A 24,078-nucleotide genomic window follows, 5' to 3' on the forward strand; every position below is an offset into this window, starting at 1 on the left:
ATACAGTACACACCAACTTACCTACACACTCATACAGTACACACTAACTCACCTTCACACTCATACAGTACACACTAACTCACCTACACACTCATACAGTTCACACTAACTCACCTACACACTCATACAGTACATACTAACTCACCTACTTACTCATACAGTATACTGTACACTAACTCACCTACACACTCATACAGTACACACTAACTAACCTACACACTCATACAGTACACACCAACTCACCTACACACTCATACAGTACACACTAACTCACCTACACACTCATACAGTACACACCAACTCACCTACACACACTCGTATAGTACACACTAACTCACCTACACTCATACGGTACACACCTACTCACCTACACATACTCATAATACACACCAACTCGCAACAAAATCAGATGAAAACATACTTTCTGACCAACTCACATAGGTATGCATACAAACAAACAGTACTACAGCGACATATGTCAAGGTATGTGATGTTTTCATAGTCTGGGCTGTCTGTGGACTAACACATTAACACTTCATTAAGTCTGTGAAATCATCTCCATATTGCCCTCAAGATCACTCAGGAAGACATTTGATCCTATATCGCCTCCCCAGAGACCCATGTTTCTAGCCAGCATCTTTGAGCCACATGTTTAGATAAAAAATAAATAAATGATTGCAGTGGTTAGGGTTAGCCCTGAGCGGAAGGTATTTAATCCTTCAGATGGTTTGACAGAAGGTATTTAATCCCTCAGATGGTTTAGCAGTAAAAGGTATTTACTGTAATCCCTAAAATGGTTTGACAGTAGAAGGTATTTAATCTCTCAGATGGTTTGACAGTAGAAGGTATTTAATCCCTTAGATGGTTTGACAGTACGGTATTTAATCTCTCAGCTGGTTTGACAGTAGAAGGTATTTAATACTTCAGATGGTTTGACAGTAGAATGTATTTTATCCCTCAGCTGGTTTGACAGTAGAAGGTATTTAATATCTTATCTGGTTTGACAGTGGAAGGTATTTAATCCCTCAGATGGTTTGATAATAGAAGGTATTTTAATCCATCAACTGGTTTGACAGTAGAAGGTATTTAAACCCTCAGATGATTTAACAATAGAAGACATTTAATCCCTAATCTGATTTGACAATAGAATGTATTTCATCCCTCAGTTGGTTTGACAGTACAAGGTATTTAATAACTCAAATGGTTTGACAGTAAAAGGTATTTTATTCCTCAGATGGTTTGACAGTAGAAGGTATTTAATCCACCAGCTGGTTTGACAATAGAATGCATTTCATCCCTCAGTTGGTTTGACAGAAGAAGGTATTAATCCTCCCTCAGATGGTTTGACAGTAGAAGGTATTTAATCCCTCATCTGGTTTGACATTAGAAGGTATTTAATCTTTCATGTGGTTTGACAGTAGAAGGTATTTAATCCCTCAACTGGTTTGACAATAGAAGGTGTATATAATCCCTCAAATGGTTTGACAGTACGGTATTTAATCCCTCAGATGTTTTGACGGTACGGTATTTAAGACGTCAGATGGTTTGACAGTAGAAGGTATTTAATCCTTCAACTGGTTTGACCACGATATTTAATCCCTCAACTGGTTTGACCACGGTATTTAATCCCTTAACTGGTTTGACCACGATATTTAATCCCTCAACTGGTTTGACCACGGTATTTAATCCCTTAACTAGTTTGACCACGATATTTAATCCCTCAACTGGTTTGACCACGGTATTTAATCCCTCAACTGATTTGACCACGGTATTTAATCCCTCAACTGGTTTGACCACGGTATTTAATCCCTCAACTGGTTTGACCACGGTATTTAATCCCTTAACTGGTTTGACCACGATATTTAATCCCTCAACTGGTTTGACCACGGTATTTAATCCCTCAACTGGTTTGACCACGGTATTTAATCCCTCAACTGGTTTGACCACGGTATTTAATCCCTCAGTTGGTTTGTCTGTACGGTATTTCAACCCTCCCTGCTTTTCCACCCTGCCTTTCAGCCAGTGGGTTATCAAGTAGCACCTTGCTGTCAACGACTTTGCACAAACACTGTAAAGATCAACAACTTTGCACAAACACTCTGTAAAGCATCCATGTGTTTCAACATGGATTAATTCACACATTCTTTTTATTGGTCTGGTCCAGGTTTGTTTAAAGGGAAAGACGGGCCAGCGGTGATGCCTTGAACCCGGCCTTCTGGATTCCTTTCAGTCTCGTAGGCTATGGAGGTCTTCTACCATAAATAGCCACACAGTGGATGAGGAGGGAGGGAGGTGCTTGGGAAATGACCCCATCAGATCCTGAAACAGCAGTCCTCCGTCTCTCATTGCTTCTCCATCTTTCGTAACTATTTTAGTAGCTACAGTACACACACGCACATGCAGCACACACATTCTCTCTGCGTTGTCAAATATTATGACGTGCAAGATTGATCTCCCTTGGACGTCTGAACGCTCTCTGAGTTTTCCACCGTTCTCTCTGTTGTTCGCCCAGAACTGTCCCTTCATCCCAGGAGTCCTCATGTGCTGATTCACCCAGAATGGATTTAGCTTCGTACTTTGAGTAATTGGATGCTGATAGCAACTTTAGTTAAGATGACATGATGCTGATATACTGTAGTATGTTTCCCTTTACACTGTCCCTTTATGTATGGAAAGGGTGGATTGATTTTCATGCAGAGAATGTTGCCTTGTATCGAAGTGAGTGACCTCAAGCAGCCACTATAAACACTAGCATGGCAGGTATCTGCCAGTAGCCTGTTCATTATGACTGTGAGGGACTCGTCCTCGTTCACGACACGCTACCTCCAGACGTCTCCGCCGGGGACGGCCTTTCCCTGCTCCCACCATGCCCAAATAAAGTGTCCAAATTCCTGCTGTGTGCCTCTTCTCTGCTTGAAATGTTTATAAGACCCCTGCTTAGTCCCGCTGTCTGCTAGGCCTCTCTCTCTCTCTCCCTCTCTCTCTCTCTCTCTCTCTCTCTTCCTCTCCCTCTCTCTCTTTTTGTCTCTGAGCTTCTGTATTCATTGACAGTCTGTTTATGGTGACATTACGTAATACTTTACACACAAACACACACACACATACTATATTTTCTGTGTGTCATTACAGAAGGCTTCATACCTAAAATGAACTTTCAAGTTGAGGTTTGAGGTTGAGTCCATAACTAAAAGGTATCACACACTAAGGTCCTCTTGTGAGGTTCTTAGGGCCAACAGGCCCAAACGTCAAAATAAAATATGGAGCCAGAGTGTGTGACACTTTTTCTTCTTTCTTTTGAGCTTGAGTCCAACCAATGGTTCAACTTCACATTAATAATACCTAATACATAATCTACATATCTGTATAATTGGTTATTCTGAAATTGGTTATTATTAAAAAAAAATATTATAATGCTAGGTTTTATATGTACAGGATATTGTACAATAAGCAGTAGGCTCTAGGGACATTGGGTTGCATTGAGTTAAATTTTTTCCAACATATTGATCAATTGGTGAAATTGCAGTAAATACACACTTCAAAACAGCAGCAGTCTCTGACTGACTGCCAATCCTGAAACATCCCCCTAGGATCCACCCTATAAGTAGGCATGTCAGGTACAGAGGCCAGATCTATAGCTTCTGTTGAAGTTTGTGTGTTCGCTACCAGCAGCACCATGCGGCAGGCCGTGCGTTCAGAGCCTCGTATATCATCTAAACAGCCTTGTTAGACAGAGAGAAACGGCTGGAGAACACATATCAATCTCCCAGACTCAGAGCTTGTACTTAAATACAGCTGGCAATGAGCTAGCAGCTAACAGAGGCCAGGCCTGAGCTCTGCAGGAAGGGCTTCATCTCTCTATCTCCAACCAGTGCATGGCTGATCTGGCCTTCTCCTTCAACTCACCAGCACCAGCAGAACAACAACGCTGGTTTCTCTGTCTGGGGTTCAGTGACAGTGTTGGTGGTTACACCGGTGTGTGCTGTCTGATGTTCAGAGACGGTGTTGGTGATTGCAGAGACCCCCAGCCAGCTGTTCTACCTCCTGAGCTACATGCACCCCCTGTATCAATATATATCCATACATGGACATCCAATATCCATGCATATATTGCAGTATATTGGAAAATATAACCAATAGTTTCCTATTATGACAATGAATATCGCAGTATATTTTTGCTTCATAAGGGCTGCTCTGCTCTGTTCTGCCCGGCTCTGCTCCGCTCCAGTCATGGTTCATCTGACTGATTTAAACCTCTGCTCTCCGCCAGTCATGGTTCATCTGACTGATTTAAATCCTTGTCATAGTTGCCGGCTTAGGGAGGGCTGGAACCTCAGTAATCCAGTTCGCTCTCTTTCAATCTCCTCCTCCTCCTCCCCATCCTCTCATCCCTATCCCACCCCCCTAACCCCATCTCTCTCCCTGCGTTGGGGGGTGGGCAGGGACATGGTCTCTCTGCTGGGGGAGCGGGGGGGGAGGGGGGGGGTGGAGAGACAGGAACATGGTCTCTGCTGTGGGGGGTGGGGGGAGAGACAGGAACAAGGTCTCTGCTGGGGGGGTGGGGGGGTGGAGAGACAGGAACATGGTCTCTGCTGGGGGGGGGGGGGGGGGTGGAGAGACTGGAACATGGTCTCTCTGCTGGGGGGGGGGGGGGGGGTGGAGAGACAGGGACAGGCGGCTGAGTGAATCATGCTCTCTGGGGAGCAGCAGTACCGCCTCTGACTTTCTGCATTCCAGTCCTTCATCTACCCCTGGAAGAGAGGAGAGGAGGAGTGGAGAGGAGAGGAGGGTGGGGGAGAGGAAAGGAAGGGGAGGACAGGGTTGGAGAGGAGAGAGAGGAGAAGGAGAAGAGGGAGGAGAGGGGAGGGAGGAGAAGAGAGGGAGGAGAGAGAGGAGAGGGAGGAGAGAGAGGGGAGGGAGGAGAAGAGAGGAGAGGAGAGGGAGGAGAGGGGAGGGAGGAGAAGAGAGGGAGGAGAGAGAGGAGAGGGAGGAGAAGAGAGGGAGGAGAGAGAGGAGAGGGAGGAGAAGAGAGGGGAGGAGAGGGGGAGGAGCAACACAGGGGTAAAAAAGGAAAACCAACTCATCGTTGCCAAGGTGACGTCAGGCTTCCAAGCAGCAGACTGTGGCTCTCCATCACAATCAACATTCTGGAACAGGCCTTGCTGTGTGTGTGTGTGTGTGTGTGTGTGTGTGTGTGTGTGTGTGTGTGTGTGTGTGTGTGTGAGTGCGTGCATGTGTGTGTGTGTGTGTGTGAGTATGTGTGTGTGTGCATGCGTGCATGTGTGTGTGTGTGTGTGTGGGGGGGGGGTTCAAGGATAAAGCCACTGTTTCACCTGCCAATTTCTGTAGGCCTGTTATTTACACTTCAATAAACAATCTACAATAAACTTATATTTGAAAATGTTTTGGTTTCTTCTCTGTCATTCACATCTATTCTGCTGTGAGGTCAAGATTATACCACAGGCTACATTTCAATCTTGGTAACTGAACGTTGTCTCGGCCTATATTCAGTATTTGTTCATTTTCAGTTTATCAGTCTAAAATTGAGTGTGTTTGATATGTTCCATTGATAATCATTAGGCAACAGTGATACTGGCAGTAATGAAAATGAAACGACCGAGAAGCATCCTTGCATTTGCCTCAAGGTGGAAAAAATGACAATGATCAAATCTAATGCCATAGCGGTGACATCACCCGGAGGAAGACTACGCGTCGGGATTGGACGGCTGCCCTGGCCAATCGCGCTGCACCCCAGGCACGCACAGATGGGAAGAGTTTAAAAAAGATTCAGAAAAGTGTCGGAACGGAACGTGGTCCAAAAGCCTGAGCTGATTCTACCACTAAAGGATCCGAACAGGCTGCAGATCTGTCCGGCCCAGAGGGACGCGGGACTTTGTTGTGTTTTTTTTCTGCAGGGAACAGAGGTGTCGCTTCTCCGTTTCTAAAGCCCTGATCTCCACTGTGAACAGCTGCAGCACCATGTCCAGCCATTTCAGGAGCGGCCCGTCCTTCGGACTATCCGCTGAGGTCAAAAGCAAGGTGCGTATCTTCTATACCCTGTCTGTCTGCTGTGATCTGCGTGTTTTCATCGCTGGGCTGAGGTGACCAGCAGCTCCTCTAGACCAGGATGCTGACGCTGCCGACAACAAGTGCACCTTGTCACGTAGTTCTTAGGCTCAACGAAGCTGCTCTTATCCACGGCAGACCCACGAAGACATTAGCATTTGATGTCATTCTGATTTTATTCGTGTTGTCTAACATCCATGATCATCAGTATGGACATAGGAATACTGTACGTCACATCTTTGTTGTGAGACGTTGGCGGTTTTATACGGCAGCCAAACAACCAGTCTAAGTCAGATTCTCGACCATTGGAGACCAGTTAAAGAAAGTTTTTTTTACCAGGGGTGTAGTGGTGACTAAAGTGGGTAAACTCTGACTAAAGAAATGGGTATACTGTAGCAGAAATGTTACCGTTTCTACAGTGGTGTTTAAAGAAGTGGGTATGCTGTGGGTCCATGGATAAAGACGTTTGTAGGCTATAGGCCTACTCCGTATACCTCTGTACACCCTCCACTTCACTACTGTTTTTTTTACTAACCATTCACCGTAGCCTCTACATGGCCAGGAGGTGTATGGTAGCGTGTACGTGGCCAGGAGATGTCTGCCCCTCTAAAGGCCACCACACAGCTCCACCACGCAGCTCCAGACCTGTGGTGAGCTTGTGTCTGAGTCCAGTCTGCTCAAAGCGACGCGTTCTCACATCGGACTCGGAGTGCATCACCACGTGGGGAGGATTCCAGGGAAGGTTCCAGAACTAGACGTTTAACCAGGGCTGTAATCATCTACAGTACCTGTTTGTTCTTGAAGGGCCTCAGTCAGTCCTCGCCTGGACCGTCCCTCTATCCTTCCAACACCTCTCACATGTAGGAAGACCAGTCTTTCTAGAACACACAGGTGCATCTCCAGTGTGTCAGCCAACATCAGCCAAGTAATGTTGGATAAAAGCGTCAGCTAAATGAATGTAATGTGATATACAGTAAGTCTATCAGCTACATCTTGCGTCTGTGGCTGTGGGCGTTTGGGATGGAAGAAAGCAGCTATCCCAGAGCGATGTCAGGCTCTCAGAATGACTCCTCTCAGGGTGATGATCCTAGATGATCGTTCAGTGTCTGCTCTTACAACAACCAGGGGTTTGAACCACACCTAGGGCAGCTTACGGCTGAAGATGGCCGGGCCCTACTTGCGCTCCTGTGCAGGCAGCTCAGTCAGGAGACCTCCGGTCCTGAACCTCTGCATCCCGGGGGTGAGTGTGAGGTCAGTGTGGGTGACGCCAGCCCAGGGCAGCGGGCTGGTGAGTACCACGGAGCAGAGGGGGAGGGGACAGGATCCAGAGGGTGACAGCCAGGTACACTGGCGCGTCCAGGCGCCTTTTAAGGAGTCCCTCCCTGCTCCACACTTCCCTGGTGCTCTGCTCAGTCAGGTGACTGGAGAAAGTGTCCCTGTGTAAACAGTTTACACTGCAGGCCAGGGCATGAACAAACACTCTGTAGAGAGAGGAGAGGGGAGGGGAGAGGAGGAGAGGAGAGGGAGGGGAGGAGAAAGGAGGGGAGGAGAGAGGAGAAGAGAGAAGAGCTGAGAGGAGAGTGGAGGGGCAGTCATGACGATTCGTAATCTGGATCTTTTCTACATGATGACACACAGTGGTATTTCTGATTTCCATAAGCCATCGCTCAGCCTGGTGCTCTTCTCTGTTCCTGGCTGTATTCACTTGACTGCCATCAAGAAACAGTGATGGTACCAGTGGACTAAGGTTATTCAGGTGAGGGTTAGATGTTCAGGCCAAGTTATTACAGTCAGGTTTAGATGTTAAAGCCATGTTAGTAAGGTTAGGGTTATGTTAATGTTATTAGGGTTAGAGTGAGATGTTAGTAGGCTCGTTCCTGGCTTCAGGCTGATGACATTCAGGATTGAAAACATGTCCAGCTCTGATTGCATTCCTGACCTCTAGAAAAGAATAACAACGTGAAATCATTCTCTGAGGAGAGGCTGTCCAGTATTGGCATCTCTTTATCAGGCAAGGTTGGTCTGGCCGCCTCGTCGGCTCACTGTAAAAGGATAGATTCCTGACAGCCCAGAGAGAGAGAGAGAGAGAGATAGAGAAAGAGAGAGAGAGAGAGAGAGTGGGAGGGGGAGAGAGGAGACAGCCAAGAGGGAAAGAGAGCGCTAGGACGTGAGGGGAGGGAGTGGGAGTAAGAGAGAGAGAGAGTGAAAGAAAGAGAGATAGAGGGAGGGGTGACTGGGAGAGCGGTTTCTCCCTAGTTTGGTGTGATGGATGGAAGCTAGGCTAGGCCTGCTGCTGTGTAATACCTGTTTGTGTTGGCGTGTGCCCCTGCTGATGAGGGGGGGGGGGGGGGGTAGGGGTGTACAACATCCAGAAGAGGAGAGGGGGGGGTCATAGCCTCACACTAGAATCCAAAACATTAAGGCGACATTTGTTTGCCATTGAGGAAATAGAAGGCAAGGAGAGAAGGGAAAGGGAGTGGGTGTTTATGCTAGCATGTCCCAAGGACATTTTCCTCTACTCCAACTCTTCATCTGCAGCTTTTAAGGTTCTCAGAGGAGAGAGGACAGGAATGTGGCTGCACTGGTTCCACATGAGAACAGTACAGATGGAGTAGAAGAGGATGGTAGATTTATAACCCTCTGTTATTTGTATAATAGTGATGTTTTACATTACATTACATTACATTACAGTCATTTAGCAGACACTTTTATCCAAAGCGACTAACAATAATTGCATTTAACGTAGGAAAAGCCAATGTACTACTACTTGCCAGAACTCACAAGTGCATCTTCTTTCTAAAACAAGTGACTAAGAGCATAATCTACTGCTGAAGGCAAAGTGCAAGAATAGCAATCTAAAGTTCAGAAATTTTGAAATATAGTCTCTATCTCTTTCTCACTCACACACACACACAAACCCCTTTCACCACCAGCTCAAAGACACTGTGTACTGCATCCCTCTGTTGAATATTGTTGATTTTCAGAGAAATGCCTTTTAATATGATCCTGTTAGCTATTTCCTAATTATGATGATTGACCTCTGAGTATGGCTGTCGGTTTGAGGTTTCGGTAAGAAGTGTCCCTCTTCCATAGACTTATGAGATAAAGACACACCATGGCTGGTACACTCTGGGCCAAACACCATTGTTGTGGTTAGAGATAAAGGCCTGGGCGCCGAGGTTAAGGGGACAAAACAAGGCCACAGAAGAGACCAGAGAGACAGTCTTATCGGAGAAGAGACGAGGGAGGGGGGACACTCAAACCACATAAGAACGTTGCAACGAGAGCAATGCTTTGATTTGGGTTCAGACAGCATACAGAGAGGTCAACTGTCCATTAGGCATGCCATCGTCTTTTGTATGTAAAACCTTCTGGAATAAATCGCTTTTGCTGAGGCTCAAATCCCGTGTTGGAGAGATTCATTTGGAACACCTGAGAAAGGAGGCACTGGACTGTGTGGTATATCTAGAGATTGGGGTCAGTCTTTTATTGGAAACGAGAAAACACAACGCAGAGCTAATCAAGGACAATAATAAAAGACAAAGAGATTCAACACCTCCCTACAGCAACTGAATGTGACCTTGTTCAGTAATCTGTGACCTTTGACCCACAGTTGGCGGGAAAGTACGACCCTCAGAAGGAGGAGGAGCTGAGGCTGTGGATGGAGGAGGTCACCGACCAGAGGATTGGAGACAACTTCATGGACAGCCTGAAAAACGGAGTCCTGCTCTGCGAGTGAGTGATACCTCCTATGTTAGTGAGTGATACCCTCCTCTGTTAGTGAGTGATATCCTCCTGTGTTAGTGAGTGATACCCTCCTCTGTTAGTGAGTGATATCCTCCTGTGTTAGTGAGTGATACCCTCCTCTGTTAGTGAGTGATATCCTCCTGTGTTAGTGAGTGATACCCTCCTCTGTTAGTGAGTGATACCTCCTCTGTTAGTGAGTGATACCCTCCTATGTTAGTGAGTGATACCTCCTCTGTTAGTGAGTGATACCTCCTCTGTTAGTGAGTGATACCTCCTCTGTTAGTGAGTGATACCTCCTCTGTTAGTGAGTGATACCCTCCTCTGTTAGTGAGTGATACCCTCCTCTGTTAGTGAGTGATACCCTCCTCTGTTAGTGAGTGATACCCTCCTCTGTTAGTGAGTGATACCCTCCTCTGTTAGTGAGTGATACCCTCCTCTGTTAGTGAGTGATAAACTCCTCTGTTAGTGAGTGGTACCTCCTCTGTTAGTGAGTGATACCTCCTCTGTTAGTGAGTGATACCCTCCTCTGTTAGTGAGGTGAGTGATACCCTCCTCTGTTAGTGAGTGATACCCTCCTCTGTTAGTGAGGTGAGTGATACCCTCCTCTGTTAGTGAGGTGAGTGATACCCTCCTCTGTTAGTGAGTGATAAACTCCTCTGTTAGTGAGTGATACCTCCTCTGTTAGTGAGTGATACACTCCTCTGTTAGTGAGTGATACCTCCTCTGTTAGTGAGTGATACCTCCTCTGTTAGTGAGTGATACCTCCTCTGTTAGTGAGTGATACCTCCTCTGTTAGTGAGTGATACCCTCCTCTGTTAGTGAGTGATACCTCCTCTGTTAGTGAGTGATACCCTCCTCTGTTAGTGAGTGATACCCTCCTCTGTTAGTGAGTGATACCTCCTCTGTTAGTGAGTGATACCCTCCTCTGTTAGTGAGTGATACCCTCCTCTGTTAGTGAGTGATACCTCCTCTGTTAGTGAGTGATACACTCCTCTGTAGTAGTGACACATTCATTAGCTTGTTTATTCACTTATTTATATCAATTTCTTCCTCTCTCCATTTCCCTTTCTCCCTCTCTCCCTTTCTCTATCTCCCTCTTCCTGTCGCTCTGTCTAGACTTATCAACAAACTGCATCCAGGGTCAGTGAGAAAGATCAGCAACTCCCCTCAGAACTGGCACCAGGTAAGCGTGCCCCCAGACAGAGAATAACAGACTGTTTGGGCGTCACTGTAGCCTCTTTCAGTCCTGTAGACCAGGGGTCCCCAACCTTTTTTGCACCAAGGACCGGTTTCATATAGCCACATTTTAAGTTTAAGTAGGCCTAACAACAGCATACTGATTTAAACACATTACATGCATATTATTTTCGTGTCAACACATATTAGCCTTTTTTTTTTTCTTTTTTTTTTCTTTCTTTTTTTTTCTTGTTAATTTTTTAATTTTTATTATTATTACAATTACAGACCTACTAATACGTTTAAGTAGGCCTAACAACACACTGATATAAACGTGGCTAGCTCAAGATCAACTCGGAAGTGCTCCTTTATTTGGAAATTAAAATTCTAATGTCTAAAAGAGAGCGATCTATTCGTCTGTCTATCTATCTATCTATCTATCTATCTATCTATCTATCTATCTATCTATCTATCTATCTATCTATCTATCTATCTATCTATCTATCTATCTATCTATCTATCTATCTATCTATCTATCTATCCATCCATCCATCCATCCATCCATCCATCCATCCATCCATCCATCCATCCATCCATCCATCCATCTATCTATCTATCTATCTATCTATCTATCTATCTATCTATCTATCCATCCATCCATCCATCCATCCATCCATCCATCCATCCATCCATCCATCCATCCATCCATCCGTGTCCTATGTGTCCTTGCTGACACACGCCGGCTGTAAACTCCACTGGCGGTTGACACATGCCACTGAAGGCCACTGGCATCTGACGCATTCCACTATATACGCCACAGACGCCACTGCCGGCTGGCACATGCCACTGTAAATGCCACTAAGGCCACTGGCGTCTGACGCATATCACTATAAACGCCACTGGTGGTTGGCACACGCCACTCTGATCGACGCATGCCACAAAAGACAAAAGCGCCAATGGCCACTAGATGGCGCCGATGGCGCATGAATGCCTCGCCAGTGGCGTATGTCGGGTCACCAGTGGAATGCGTCAACGCCACAAAATGTTCTCGCTGGTCCTCAAAAAATGACCGGCTTTCTTCTTCACTTGTATGCATTGGGCGGCCAATCACAGCGCTCACTTTCGATAAAAACGCAGAAGAAGACCGGACATTTTTGGGGGTTAGTTTTTCCAAAAAATATTTAAAATATTGGTTACACTTTATAATAATGATCAGTTATAAGGCATTTATAAAACATTTGTTAATAATGAACTAATCATTAACAGATCATTTATAAACATGTGTAAATGATTCATAAATGATTTGTAAATATACTAGTTAAACATTCACAAATGATCTGTAGATGATTTATAACACATTATCAACAGTACTTGTAAATGATGTGTTCAACATTCATTAATGTTAGTTAATATGTAGTAAAACATTTGTAAATGATTTTAAGAATGCCTTATATATTTGTTTTTCATGTTTATCTAATTATTTGTTAAACATTTACTAAAAGTCTACAAATCATTTGTAGACATTATTGCAGCCCCAAAGATTGTTATAAACTACTAGTTTGCAATGAACTAATCATTAACAAATCATTTATACATGTTTATAAATGAGTCATATAGCCTATCATTTATAAATACACTAGTTTAACATTCAAAAATGATCTGTAGATGATTTATAACACATCATCTACAGTACTTGTAAATTATTTGTTCAACATTAAATAACATTAGTTCATGTGTAGTAACTCATTTTTAATTGCTTTTAAGAATAACATTTTACACCAATTAGCCATCTTTGTTTTTCATGTTTAACAAATTATTTGTTAAATATTCATAAAACATCTACAAATCATTTGTAAAGCTTTTTGCATGCGCTAATCTAAAGTGTAAACTATTATTGTCTATAAAACATCTATAAATCATTTGTAGAGGTTTTTGCATGCGTCAATCTAAAGTTGAAACTATTTATCATTTACAAATGTCTTATGGACTTTTTCTTCACCTGTTATAAATGATGTGTAAATGTTGAAGACAGCTTTGTTCCTTTGTGACATCAAAAAACAACGACAATGTATAAATGTAAACTTGTAACATGTCATTTATACATGTAATGTAAACATGTATAAATGATTTGTTAATGGTTAGTTCATTATAAACTAGTAGTTTATAACGGTCTTTGGGGCTGCAATAATGTCTAAATGATTTGTAGACTTTTAGAAAATGTTTAACAAATCATTTGATAAACATGAAAAACAAATAAATAAGGCATTCTTAAAATCATTTACAAATGTTTTACTACATATTAACTAACATGAATTAATGTTGAACACAATTTACAAGTAATGTTGATAATGTGTTATAAATCATCTACAGGTCATTTGTGAATCTTTAACTAGGATATTTACAAATCATTTATGTATCATTTACACATGTTTAGAAATGATCTGTTAATGATTGGTTCATTATTACATGTTTTATAAATCATCTACAGATCATTTGTGAATGTTTAACTAGTATTTACAAATCATTTATGAATCATTTACACGTTTATAAATGATCTGTTAATGATTAGTTAATTATTAACAAATGTTTTATAAATGCCTTATAACTGATCATTATTATAAAGTGTTACCAAAATATTTATTAGCAACGCTGAGGTCTCAAAACCCACATCCATGTCCTCAAAACCCTTATGCAACTCTGAGTACCTTTGAAATATCTCTGCGAAATATATTTGATGAGCCCTTCATTGCTGACTAGGCAGATATAATTGACCCCTTTCTCCTAAGATGGGTTAAGGGACTGTAGTTAAGGAGTGTCAGCTCGTTCAACATTGTTGGCCGTCTACAGGACTGAAAGGGGCTAGCATCGCTGTAGAACATGGCCTGCAGCTTACAGCTAATAATAATAATAATAATAATAATAATAACACCCTGTGATTCTGATCCACTCCAAAATGTTATAGTTTCTAAGTTGGACCATGCTACACCCTTCTATTGAATTTTCATGAAAATCGGTTTTTGTGTAAACCTGCTCACAAACGAACAAACAAATGCTGGGGTGGAGGTAATAATAACAATAATCGTAATAATAATAATAATAATAATAATAATAATACTTTATTTGTATAGCACCTTTCATACAAAAGAAATGCGACTCAAAGTGCTTTACAACAGAGAAATTACATGCAGTGTTTCACATAAAATAGACAAAATGAACATAAAAGCAGGGAAAATAAGATGGAAGACTAAACACAATAAAAATATACAGATTCCTTAAAATAACATAAAATACAACATTTTAAAAAGATTGAATCATAGGATGGCAAATAAGCCATAACCCACTGAAGCCCACGCCTAATCCACAATTCCTCTGTCTCTGGTGTAATTTGTATATTCCTCTGTGAATAGTGTTCATACCTTCTGAAAGCCGACTTCTGTAAGAAGTTCCAGTAAGAAGTTGACACTGTCGTAGCTTTAGGACAGTGTAGTGTAGCTAGTCATGTGTTTTGCCATAGATGCTGTATAAACCCAGGCAGATACTGCAGGTTCAGACAGAGACAGGCTGTATAAACCAGGCAGATACTTCGGGTACAGATGTTACAGATGCTGTATAAACCAGGCAAATACTTCAGGTTCAGATGTTATAGATGCTGTATAAACCAGGCAAATACTTCAAGTTCAGATGTTACAGATGCTGTATAAACCTGGCATATACAGTACTTCAGATTCAGATGTTATAGATGCTGTATAAATCAGGCAGATACTTCAGGTTCAGATGTTATAGATGCTGTATAAACCAAGCAGATAATGCCGGTTCCAATGTTATAGATGCTGTATAAACCAGGCAGATAATGCAGTTTCAGATGTTATAGATGCTGTATAAACCAGGCAGATACTGCAGGTTCAGATGTTATAGATGCTGTATAAACCAGGCAGATAATGCAGTTTCAGATGTTATAGATGCTGTATAAACCAGGCAGATACTGTAGTTTCAGATGTTATAGATGCTGTATAAACCAGGCAGATACTGTAGGTTCAGATGTTATAGATGCTGTATAAACCAGGCAGATAATGCAGTTTCAGATGTTATAGATGCTGTATAAACCAGGCAGATACTGCAGGTTCAGACAGACAGGCCAGATACTGCAGGTTTAGGGTTAGGGTTAGGTTCAGCAGGTTCAGACAGAGACAGGCCAGACCAACTGACCACACGGCTTATTGACATTCCAGCCGACAGCTGTGGTCTGAAATGAGGCTAATCTCAGCATGCGTCTGCTGCTTTCTATGGACATGACGGAGAGAGAGAGCGAGAGAGCGAGAGGGAGAGAGAGAGAGAGAGAGAGAGAGGGAGAGAGAGAGGGAGAGAGAGAGGGAGAGAGAGCGAGAGAGAGAGAGAAAGAGAGGGAGAGAGAGCGAGAGGGAGAGAGAGAGAGAGAGAGAGAGAGAGAATGAGAACACATATATGGGGGCTTGGATAGGGAGGGGAGTGAGAAAGGAAGTTCACCTCCAATAGAGGAAACAGGCTTGGGGCACAGATCAAACACCACAATGACAATATCAAACATTATTTGTGATATTTTTTTTCTTGGATCTCTAGGCTGTTGAGTTTCCTTCGGTGGGACTTGGATGACTGCTCTGTGCTGGCTTCTAATTCTAGTTTTCCTCTCTCTCCCTGCGTCCCAGCTGGAGAACATTGGTAACTTTGTGCGTGCCCTCACAGACTATGGACTGAGGCCTCATGACATCTTCGAGGCCAACGATCTGTTTGAGAACGTCAACCACACGCAGGTTCAGAGCACCCTCCTCACCCTGGCTGGCATGGTGAGTCTCAGCTGCTCTAGCACATGAAATTCTGCAAATATGTATGAAATGCAAATGCCATAAAACTACAACCTAGTCATGTGTTACAATGCTCAGATTCTTTATTGGAAGTGTTCCTCAATTTCTGACGGTATTGTTTATACTGTATAATACTGGAGAAAAGCATAATCTTTTTGTGTGATACAAATATATTGTATGACAACTACTATTATAACATTAATAATAATAGTAATAATAATAATAATAATAATAATAGGGTAATAATATTTCAATCCTGATATTATGCTCATCATTCAGTCTTATTTATTAAACATAATGACCTTCATGTCTGTGTGTCTCCTCAGGCCAAGTCTAAAGGTTTCCACTCTAAGTATGACTTTGGGGTGAAGTATGCAGAGAAACATCACCGCCATTTTGCTCCTGAGAAGATAAAGGAAGGACGCAACGTCATTGGCCTGCAGGTCAGAGCGGCCAACCCTGAATCTCTAACCCTAACCCTCAATCTCTAACCCTAGTCCTAACCCTCAATCTCTAACCCTAGTCCTAACCCTCAATCTCTAACCCTAGTCCTAACCCTCAATCTCTAACCCTAATCCTAACCCTCAATCTCTAACCCTAGTCCTAACCCTCAATCTCTAACCCTAGTCCTAACCCTCAATCTCTAACCCTAGTCCTAACCCTCAATCTCTAACCCTAGTCCTAACCCTCAATCTCTAACCCTAGTCCTAACCCTCAATCTCTAACCCTAGTCCTAACCCTCAATCTCTAACCCTAATCCTAACCCTCAATCTCTAACCCTAGTCCTAACCCTCAATCTCTAACCCTAGTCCTAACCCTCAATCTTTAACCCTAGTCCTAAACCTCAATCTTTAACCCTAACCCCCCATCCTCGTCAATATAACCCTAACTCCCCCCCCACCCTCCCTCCTCATCAATCACAACCTAAACTTAAGTCAGAACATGCAGGTAATCTTCTGCCCACAGAGCTCCGTCTCAATCACCTTGTTCTCTGTAAAGCGCATTGTGTTGTCTCTGGGTATGAAATGCGCTATACAAATAAAGCTTTGATTGATTGATTGAATCACCTCTGGGTGTTTTTCTGTAGATGGGCACCAACAAGTATGCCAGCCAGAAGGGCATGACCTCCTACGGAACGCGGCGCCACCTGTACGACCCCAAGGCGGGCATGGAGAACCCGATGGACCAATCCACCATCAGCCTGCAGATGGGCACCAACAAGGGGGCCAACCAGGTGAGGGGGTCCAGACATCCTACTGTAAACATGTACAGCATACTACATACTGTATCTGAGAATCCTACTGTAAACACATACAGCATACGACAGGGCACAGTGTCAAATACTGTATCTGATAATCCTACTGTAAACATGTAAAGCATACTACAGGGCACAGTATAATCCTACTGTAAACATGTAAAGCATACTACATACTGTATCTGATAATCCTACTGTAAACATGTAAAGCATACTATAGGGCAGTGTCACATATGGTATCTGATATTGCTCACAAACATCAGTACCTTTCAGTGTCTATGTTAATCTCTCCGACTCCCATCTCCCTACCCTTCCTTCTCTCTTTCTCCCCTCCCTTCTCTCTCCCTCCCTTCTCTCTCTCTCGCTCCCTTCTCTCTCTCCCCTTCTTTCTCTCTCTCTCTCCCTTCTTTCTCCCTCCTCTCTCTCTCTCCCTCCCTTCTCTCTCTCTCTCCCTCCCTTCTCTCTCCCCCTCCCCAGTCGGGCATGACGGCCCCAGGCACCAGGAGGCACATCTTTGATAAGAAGCTGGACCTAGAGAACTGCGACACCACCACCGTCTCCCTGCAGATGGGCACCAACAAGATGGCGTCCCAGCAGGGCATGACCTCCTACGGCCTGCCACGACAGGTCTACGACAACAAGTACTGCTCCAGCCCCAACGACGAGTATGTTAACAACGGAGAAGGAGCCGAGGAGTTTGACGGCTACCACCAGTACTCTGATTAAACCGGACCAGAGGACCCAAATATCCACCCCCCTCCTCCTCAACCAGCAAGACCACCCAAACTGTTATTGACTGTTGACATCACCATTATTGTCGTCAGCCCTGTTCCTTCTGGTGCATGGTGTGTTGACCTTCTGTATTTGCATAGTAGCCAAACCAACTCCCATCCCCTTGGTCATTTAGGTGAAAGAATACTATGAAATGCTAAAAACAAACAAATTCTAGAGTACTTTCATATTTATAGATTATTTAATTTAATTGGAGATTCACAGCTGTTGCTCCCCCGTCATCCAGCGTGAACATTGAGAAAGCCGAACAATCTCTTGAATGGATGTGACAGAGAAAAAAAAGAAGTGACTGACTTGCTGCTGTTGACCTTTGACCTTTGAAAAAAAACAAAAAAGTCCTTGTCCACACGGGAATAATCAAGGCTCCGGAACTCCCTCCCTCCAGAACAGCCGCTGGTTCTGTCTGGAGGTCCTGGAGGAAGGGTGAGGGACAGACTAGTAGCTGCAGTACGAGTGGACAGTGCCTGAATCCGCTGGCATCTCCTCTATAGCCCACAGCCGCCTGCTGACCTGACACTTTGGTTTTGAAGACTTTATTATATAGATCGACTATGTGTTACATTTTTTTTATATTGTCCTTGATTTGATCAGAAGTTCCTGAACGTACAAATGTAAGAGCACTTGAGCCTGTTGCAGTGTAACAAGTGTGCTCCTAAAGTACGCAGCTAGTGGCTGTCACGACAAAACCAAGAGGGCTGTGATCTACCGTTCTCCTAACCTTCTTTTTGGCTGTATACAATGAGTTACATTAGTTTCCAGTGCTCTGCAAACAGTGTCTTTGTCTGTTCATTTAGTTGGCATGTGCTTAGCTCCTCCTCAATGGCACCCAGCTTCACTATTTTATGATTATGAATTTATCAAAAAGTTTGATGGGTCCGATATGAATGTTGAGTTTATCTGTTTGATCCCCACCTCTGACAGGACTTGTGAGCCAGTAGAATTATGACATTGGTACCACATGGTATCTCTGTCAGGATCTGCCAGTAGTATTACGTTGTTTTAATACTATTGGCTCACAAGTAAAAACGTTTTTTTTTTTTATTGTATTGTCTACATAACATATTATCTATAGCACCTTTAACTGAAGACATAGTGACTTAATGGAAGATGAGGTGTAATTGTCTGATTTAAATGATTTATGTATCATGGCCTGATTTGGTTTACCCACCGCCTGTCTTGAATGTAAACATGTAATCAGAAGATACTGGGCACTGTAAGCTGTTCTGGTATTCTTAATCAACTTATCAGAGAGAAACTTATTAACATTCTGTTTTCACTTCTTTTTTCAAATGCTTTAAACCGAACACAGAGTAAAACAATGTGTTGAGATGTTGAGGCTCACTTCCTGTCTGGCGAATGTTTCTTATCATTGCATCAAGTATTGTGACATTGAGTAAACCCTCTTAAATGCCAAGTGCCTTATTTCCCAAAAAAGGTCTGTCCAAGAGCAGCAGCAAATCCGTGACTTCCCTGATCAGATAATAATTGAACCTAACCAGTACATTCTCCAGCATCCTCAACGACTGTGCCAGCAGACAGGCTTCCAGAATCAACATCTACTACACCACAACCATAGTCTTCCTTTTACAGCAGTTATCAGCAACCAAGCTTTGACTGGTGTTAACGGTGAATATTGGGCAGCATTGGGACATGTTTTAATGAAGACTGGTGTGATTCAGCTCCAGACCTTCTACATGCAAGGTCTCTGACAGAGCATGGCTTCACCACACTCTACTCTGGCTTCACCAGACCCTAATCTGGCTTCACCAGACTCTACTCTGACAGAGCCTGGCTTCACCAGACCCTACTCTGGCTTCACCAGACCCTAATCTGGCTTCACCAGACTCTTCTCTGGCAGTAACCTCATCTGTAGCCACTACCCAGCTATCTTAGTATTAGTAGTGATGTGGCTGTCCCTTGCATAAGTGTGCCACCTAGTGTTTCATTATTCTTTGAAATATAGGAGAAAGAAAAACTGCAGTGTCACCTATTGGAGAATAAACACTTCTACTAGCCAGCTATATCTTTGCTGACCCATCAAATGTTCCTTATGACAATCCTGTTCTTAAAACTAAATGTGTTTAGCATTTACATTGCATACAATGCCAACAGAATGTTTTGTGATGTAGAGGGTGTGTCAACCACATAGTTGGATCTCGGTTTGACCAGCTGTGGTTCTTCTGACCATGCATATTCAGCCCTCTGAAATATCTCTTTTGTATGTATGGGCCTTTCACAGATATGACTTTAGTGCAGTACAATAAACCACCTGAAAAACGAACAGATCTTGTTTCATTGGGAGCCGTCACTATCCCACAGCACACTGAGAGCATGTCAGCAGACGGGGCCTGTGCTGTGGAGCTATACTACACCAGTCAGCAAACAGAATCGGTCTTTCACAAATTCAATAGAATTAGACACAAACAGTAAAGGTGTGTGAATTACACTGGTTTTTTATCTCTTATACAAAACCTTGATTGTGATCAAACTCATAACTTAAAATGTATCAGACTAACTCATATAAAGGAAATCTACATTAAATGCAAACAGTCAGACATCGTTAGCCTGGTGTCGCCATCCTGATCACGTGAGCTAACATTCTGCTCTCTGACTTCCAGGCTAGGACATCATGGCAGCTTGAGACAGAAAAAACAACTACAAAACACAATGTTCTCTACATACAACATAATCAGGTGGAGAAAACATAAGAGGTTCTCAAACAGAAAGAGAATTGGAATGTGTTGCAATGCCCTGTCCATCTCTGTAACAGAGGAAAACTACCAAACACAATGTTATCAGGTGTGTGCAAAATGTAGGGTTTCTCAAACAGGAGAATCGGAATAAGTTGTAATGCCCTGCTCACCCCTGTGACAGAGGGACAACAGGAAGTGTAAACTTACTTCATATCAAACACACACACAACACTTTACCAAACATGTACACTGTGGGCAAGTTTCACAGTCACAGATTAAACCTAGTGTAGGAATAAATGACAAAAAAATACATTTTCTTGTCTCGGCTGTGTGTCTGGGAAACTGGCCTTGAAGATCTCACAGATGTGGTAGTCTGCATCTGTCATCACAAAACGAAACAGCAAAACCCTGGCACAGCCAGAACCCAAGCATTTCACTCCTTATACTCTGCTTATTCTAAGAAGTAAATGTTGAATCTTGAGATGGAGTTTGTGTCCAGAAAAGGCACTAAGTGCCAAATCAACAAATAGAAATCCATGTTTTTATGGGACAAAATGTTCCAGATTTCACTGAGGTTTGCTGAGTGTTCTATTTCAATTGGTAAGGACCTGGGAAACCAATCACAGGGCTCAACGGCTAGTGAAGTGAGGTTGGACAGGAAGTGAGTTGGGAGTAACACTGTTACTGATTGGCTGCTTCACAAGCATCAATCCAATCGCTGTAAACGTCCACTGGTTCCGATAGGTCTGGACGAACATGTTAAGGTCATAATATTCAAGATCAGACAGCTTTTTAGGGTGCAGAGTGAGCTGTAAAGAGAGAACATTCAGGTTAATTCTGCTGAATGCATCTACGACACACCACGTACAGTAGGCTAGCTCACACATCTACTGTAGACAAGTAGGCTAGCTACATACATCTAGACAAGTAGGTGAGCTACATACATCTAGACAAGTAGGCTAGCTACATACATCTAGACAAGTAGGCTAGCTACATACATCTAGACAAGTACGCTAGCTACATACATCTTGACAAGTAGGCTAGCTACATCTTGACAAGTAGGCTAGCTACATCTAGACAAGTAGGCTAGCTACATCTGTAGGCTAGATCATACATCTAGACATGTTGGCTACCTACATCTAGACACATAGAATAGATCATTACATCTAGGGGCTCTGCTCATGTAGGCTGACCATGTGCTCGCCGAGACAGAACAGACTGACTCATTTCAGGAGTTCTAGTAAGTGACAATTAAGTTGATTGTATTCTATCAAATTACAAAGTACATTCTTGTTGAAAAAGATACAAGTTATGGGAGTCTGAAATTCTTCCAGGCAGACAGTGCAGGATATTATCCCGGTGTTTCGAGTACGCTCCCTGCAAAACAAAGAGCACAACAATCAATACTGTCAAACAATCAATTAATCACCATGCCATTATTAGGCTGATATTACCATGCATCTATATAGCTCATTACATTACAGTCATTTAGCAGCGCTTCTATCTAAAGCCACTTACAATAACTCCATTTAACGTAGGTAGTCAGTGTACTAGGAACTAAGGAACAGCTTCCTCCAGGCCATGATCAAGCCCTACACCTCCCCTCCCCTGACCACTACACTCTGCTACCTCAAGGTGACTGGTTGCCCCATCACTCCGAGGCCCCTGCGGTTGATCGACATGGTCACGGCTCTTCTCTGTCCTGGCCCCACAGTGGTGGAATGAACTGTCCACTGATGTCAGGACAGCAGAGTCGCTGCCCATCTTTCGCCGCAGGCTCAAAACTCACCTCTCCAAGAAGTGTTAGCACGGTCCTCCCTCTTCAGCATCTATTGTATTTTTAGTTTGCTATTCTTCACTTTGCCTTCTGCACTAGATTATGCTCTTAGTCACTTGTTTAGAAAGGAGATGCACTTTACTGTACGTTAAATGCAATTATTGTCGCTTTGGATAAAAGTGTCAGCTAAATGACTGTAATGTAAAAAATGTACTACTACTTGACAGAACTCAAGTGCATCTCCTTTCTAAGCAGGTGACAAAGAGCATAATCTGGTAGATTACTACTGATCCAGTCATTTGTTTTTATCAGACAGTAGGTGCAGCCAGCTAAACCCACATCTTTACGTCGCAGGACTTCTCGTGATTGCAGAAGGGGCAGGTGAACTGTGTGTCCAGGTTTCCTGTCAGCTTCTTCTTAGGGGGAGGCTTTCTCTTGGACTTGCGGCGTCCCATCTTCAATCCAATGCAATCTGTGAAAGAAAATCAGAATCAGTTTATTGCCATGCAGTTTTACATGCTAGGAATTTGCTTTCCGACGAGGTGCATAACATTTAGACAACTTTAGACAGGGTGCAGGAACGAGACAGGACAGTGCAAAGGGCAAGTACAAAAAGCTAGCGCAAAAAAAAGGATAAGCTAAAGAGAAGAACAATGTACAAAAAGTAGTGTAGTCAGGGTAAATACAGTGAGTATTCAGAGTGTAATGTGTAGGTGAGTGTGTGTGTATGTGTATATGTGTGTGAGGCGTGATGCGTGAGTGTGGTGCATCTTATACTCATTCAGTCCCATAAGTACATACATTCAAGTGGTTATGTCATCAAAAAACGTTCTTATGTTTGGCTGTTCGCACCATTGAGGTAAACAATTTTTGACCTGTCCAGTCTCTCATAGGCCAGTCCACACATGGCTACAAAACACATACAGGCTTGCCAGACATTGCCATTCATCACTGTCTGTATCATCATGATTTGACATCAGCAAGGCCGTGTAGCTTTCCAAATAACAGGTCAAAGTTATATACCATGAACTCAAGTAATTAAAGATCCCTAATACCGTTATAGCTACAAGAAGATGTGATGTTGCCTATCTGGGATGGTCTGTGCGCATCCTCACCTCCTCCTCCTCTAACGGTAGCTATAGCTAGCAATACGGGTAACAAACACAAACCACAAAGTTGCTCGTAACGAATCTAGAATGAGATAGCAAAAAATACAACTTAAAAACGAGGCATATTCTTGTAAGGTTAAATGTATGATTAGCGGTTCTCTTACGTTGCAAACTGCTGCACAACAACACAATAGAGCGCGCGATAAGCTCTCTTCAATCTCACGAGGAACATCTAAATGTCTCCTAGAGATGAAGACCCATCATCTATATGCATTTACAATGTAATAAGCAGCTAGAATAACACGTTTACAATCTAACAAGCAGAGCTAGAACACATTTACAATCTAACAAACTAGAATAACACATTTTATTACCAGACAACTGATGCGCTTCACAATTTGGAGGCTTGTTGTTCCCCGGAAATTCCTCTGAACTCTTTCATCTGATTGGGCAAGCGTGGGGCATGCGAGGTTTATCATTGGTCAATTGTCGGTCTCTCAGATGACGCTCTTATTGATTATATAGCGGTGCTCTAACAGGCCAATGAGGCAATTCACACAAAACTCGAGCGGTGTGTTGAACAGCAAAGTAAAACTCGACCACTAATTTATGCTTGTCATTCCTCTTT

At 43.1% G+C, this 24,078-nt stretch overlaps 2 protein-coding genes across 2 annotated transcripts; one reads left to right on the top strand and one right to left on the bottom strand.

Moving 5' to 3' along the window:
• Nucleotides 1-5,976: 5,976 nt before the first annotated feature.
• Nucleotides 5,977-17,805, top strand: cnn1b (calponin 1, basic, smooth muscle, b; the record flags this gene model as incomplete). Its single annotated transcript, XM_084438786.1, has 7 exons — nucleotides 5,977-6,036; nucleotides 9,677-9,798; nucleotides 10,927-10,993; nucleotides 15,669-15,806; nucleotides 16,151-16,267; nucleotides 16,912-17,058; nucleotides 17,557-17,805. 7 exons carry the CDS (start codon nucleotides 5,977-5,979, stop codon nucleotides 17,803-17,805), a joined length of 900 nt encoding a protein of 299 aa, XP_084294912.1.
• A 2,951-nt stretch (nucleotides 17,806-20,756) lies between these two features.
• elof1 (elongation factor 1) lies at nucleotides 20,757-23,864 on the bottom strand. Its single transcript, XM_084438317.1, has 4 exons — nucleotides 23,825-23,864; nucleotides 22,681-22,813; nucleotides 21,871-21,941; nucleotides 20,757-21,310 (listed from the first exon to the last, which is right to left on the bottom strand). The coding sequence occupies exons 2-4, from the start codon at nucleotides 22,794-22,796 to the stop codon at nucleotides 21,246-21,248; spliced, it is 252 nt and encodes an 83-aa protein (XP_084294443.1). The 5' UTR covers nucleotides 22,797-22,813; nucleotides 23,825-23,864; the 3' UTR covers nucleotides 20,757-21,245.
• Between the last annotated feature and the right edge of the window lie 214 nt (nucleotides 23,865-24,078).

Source organism: Borostomias antarcticus, assembly GCF_949987555.1.
Source record: "Borostomias antarcticus genome assembly, chromosome: 5".
Lineage (NCBI taxonomy): Eukaryota > Metazoa > Chordata > Actinopteri > Stomiiformes > Stomiidae > Borostomias > Borostomias antarcticus.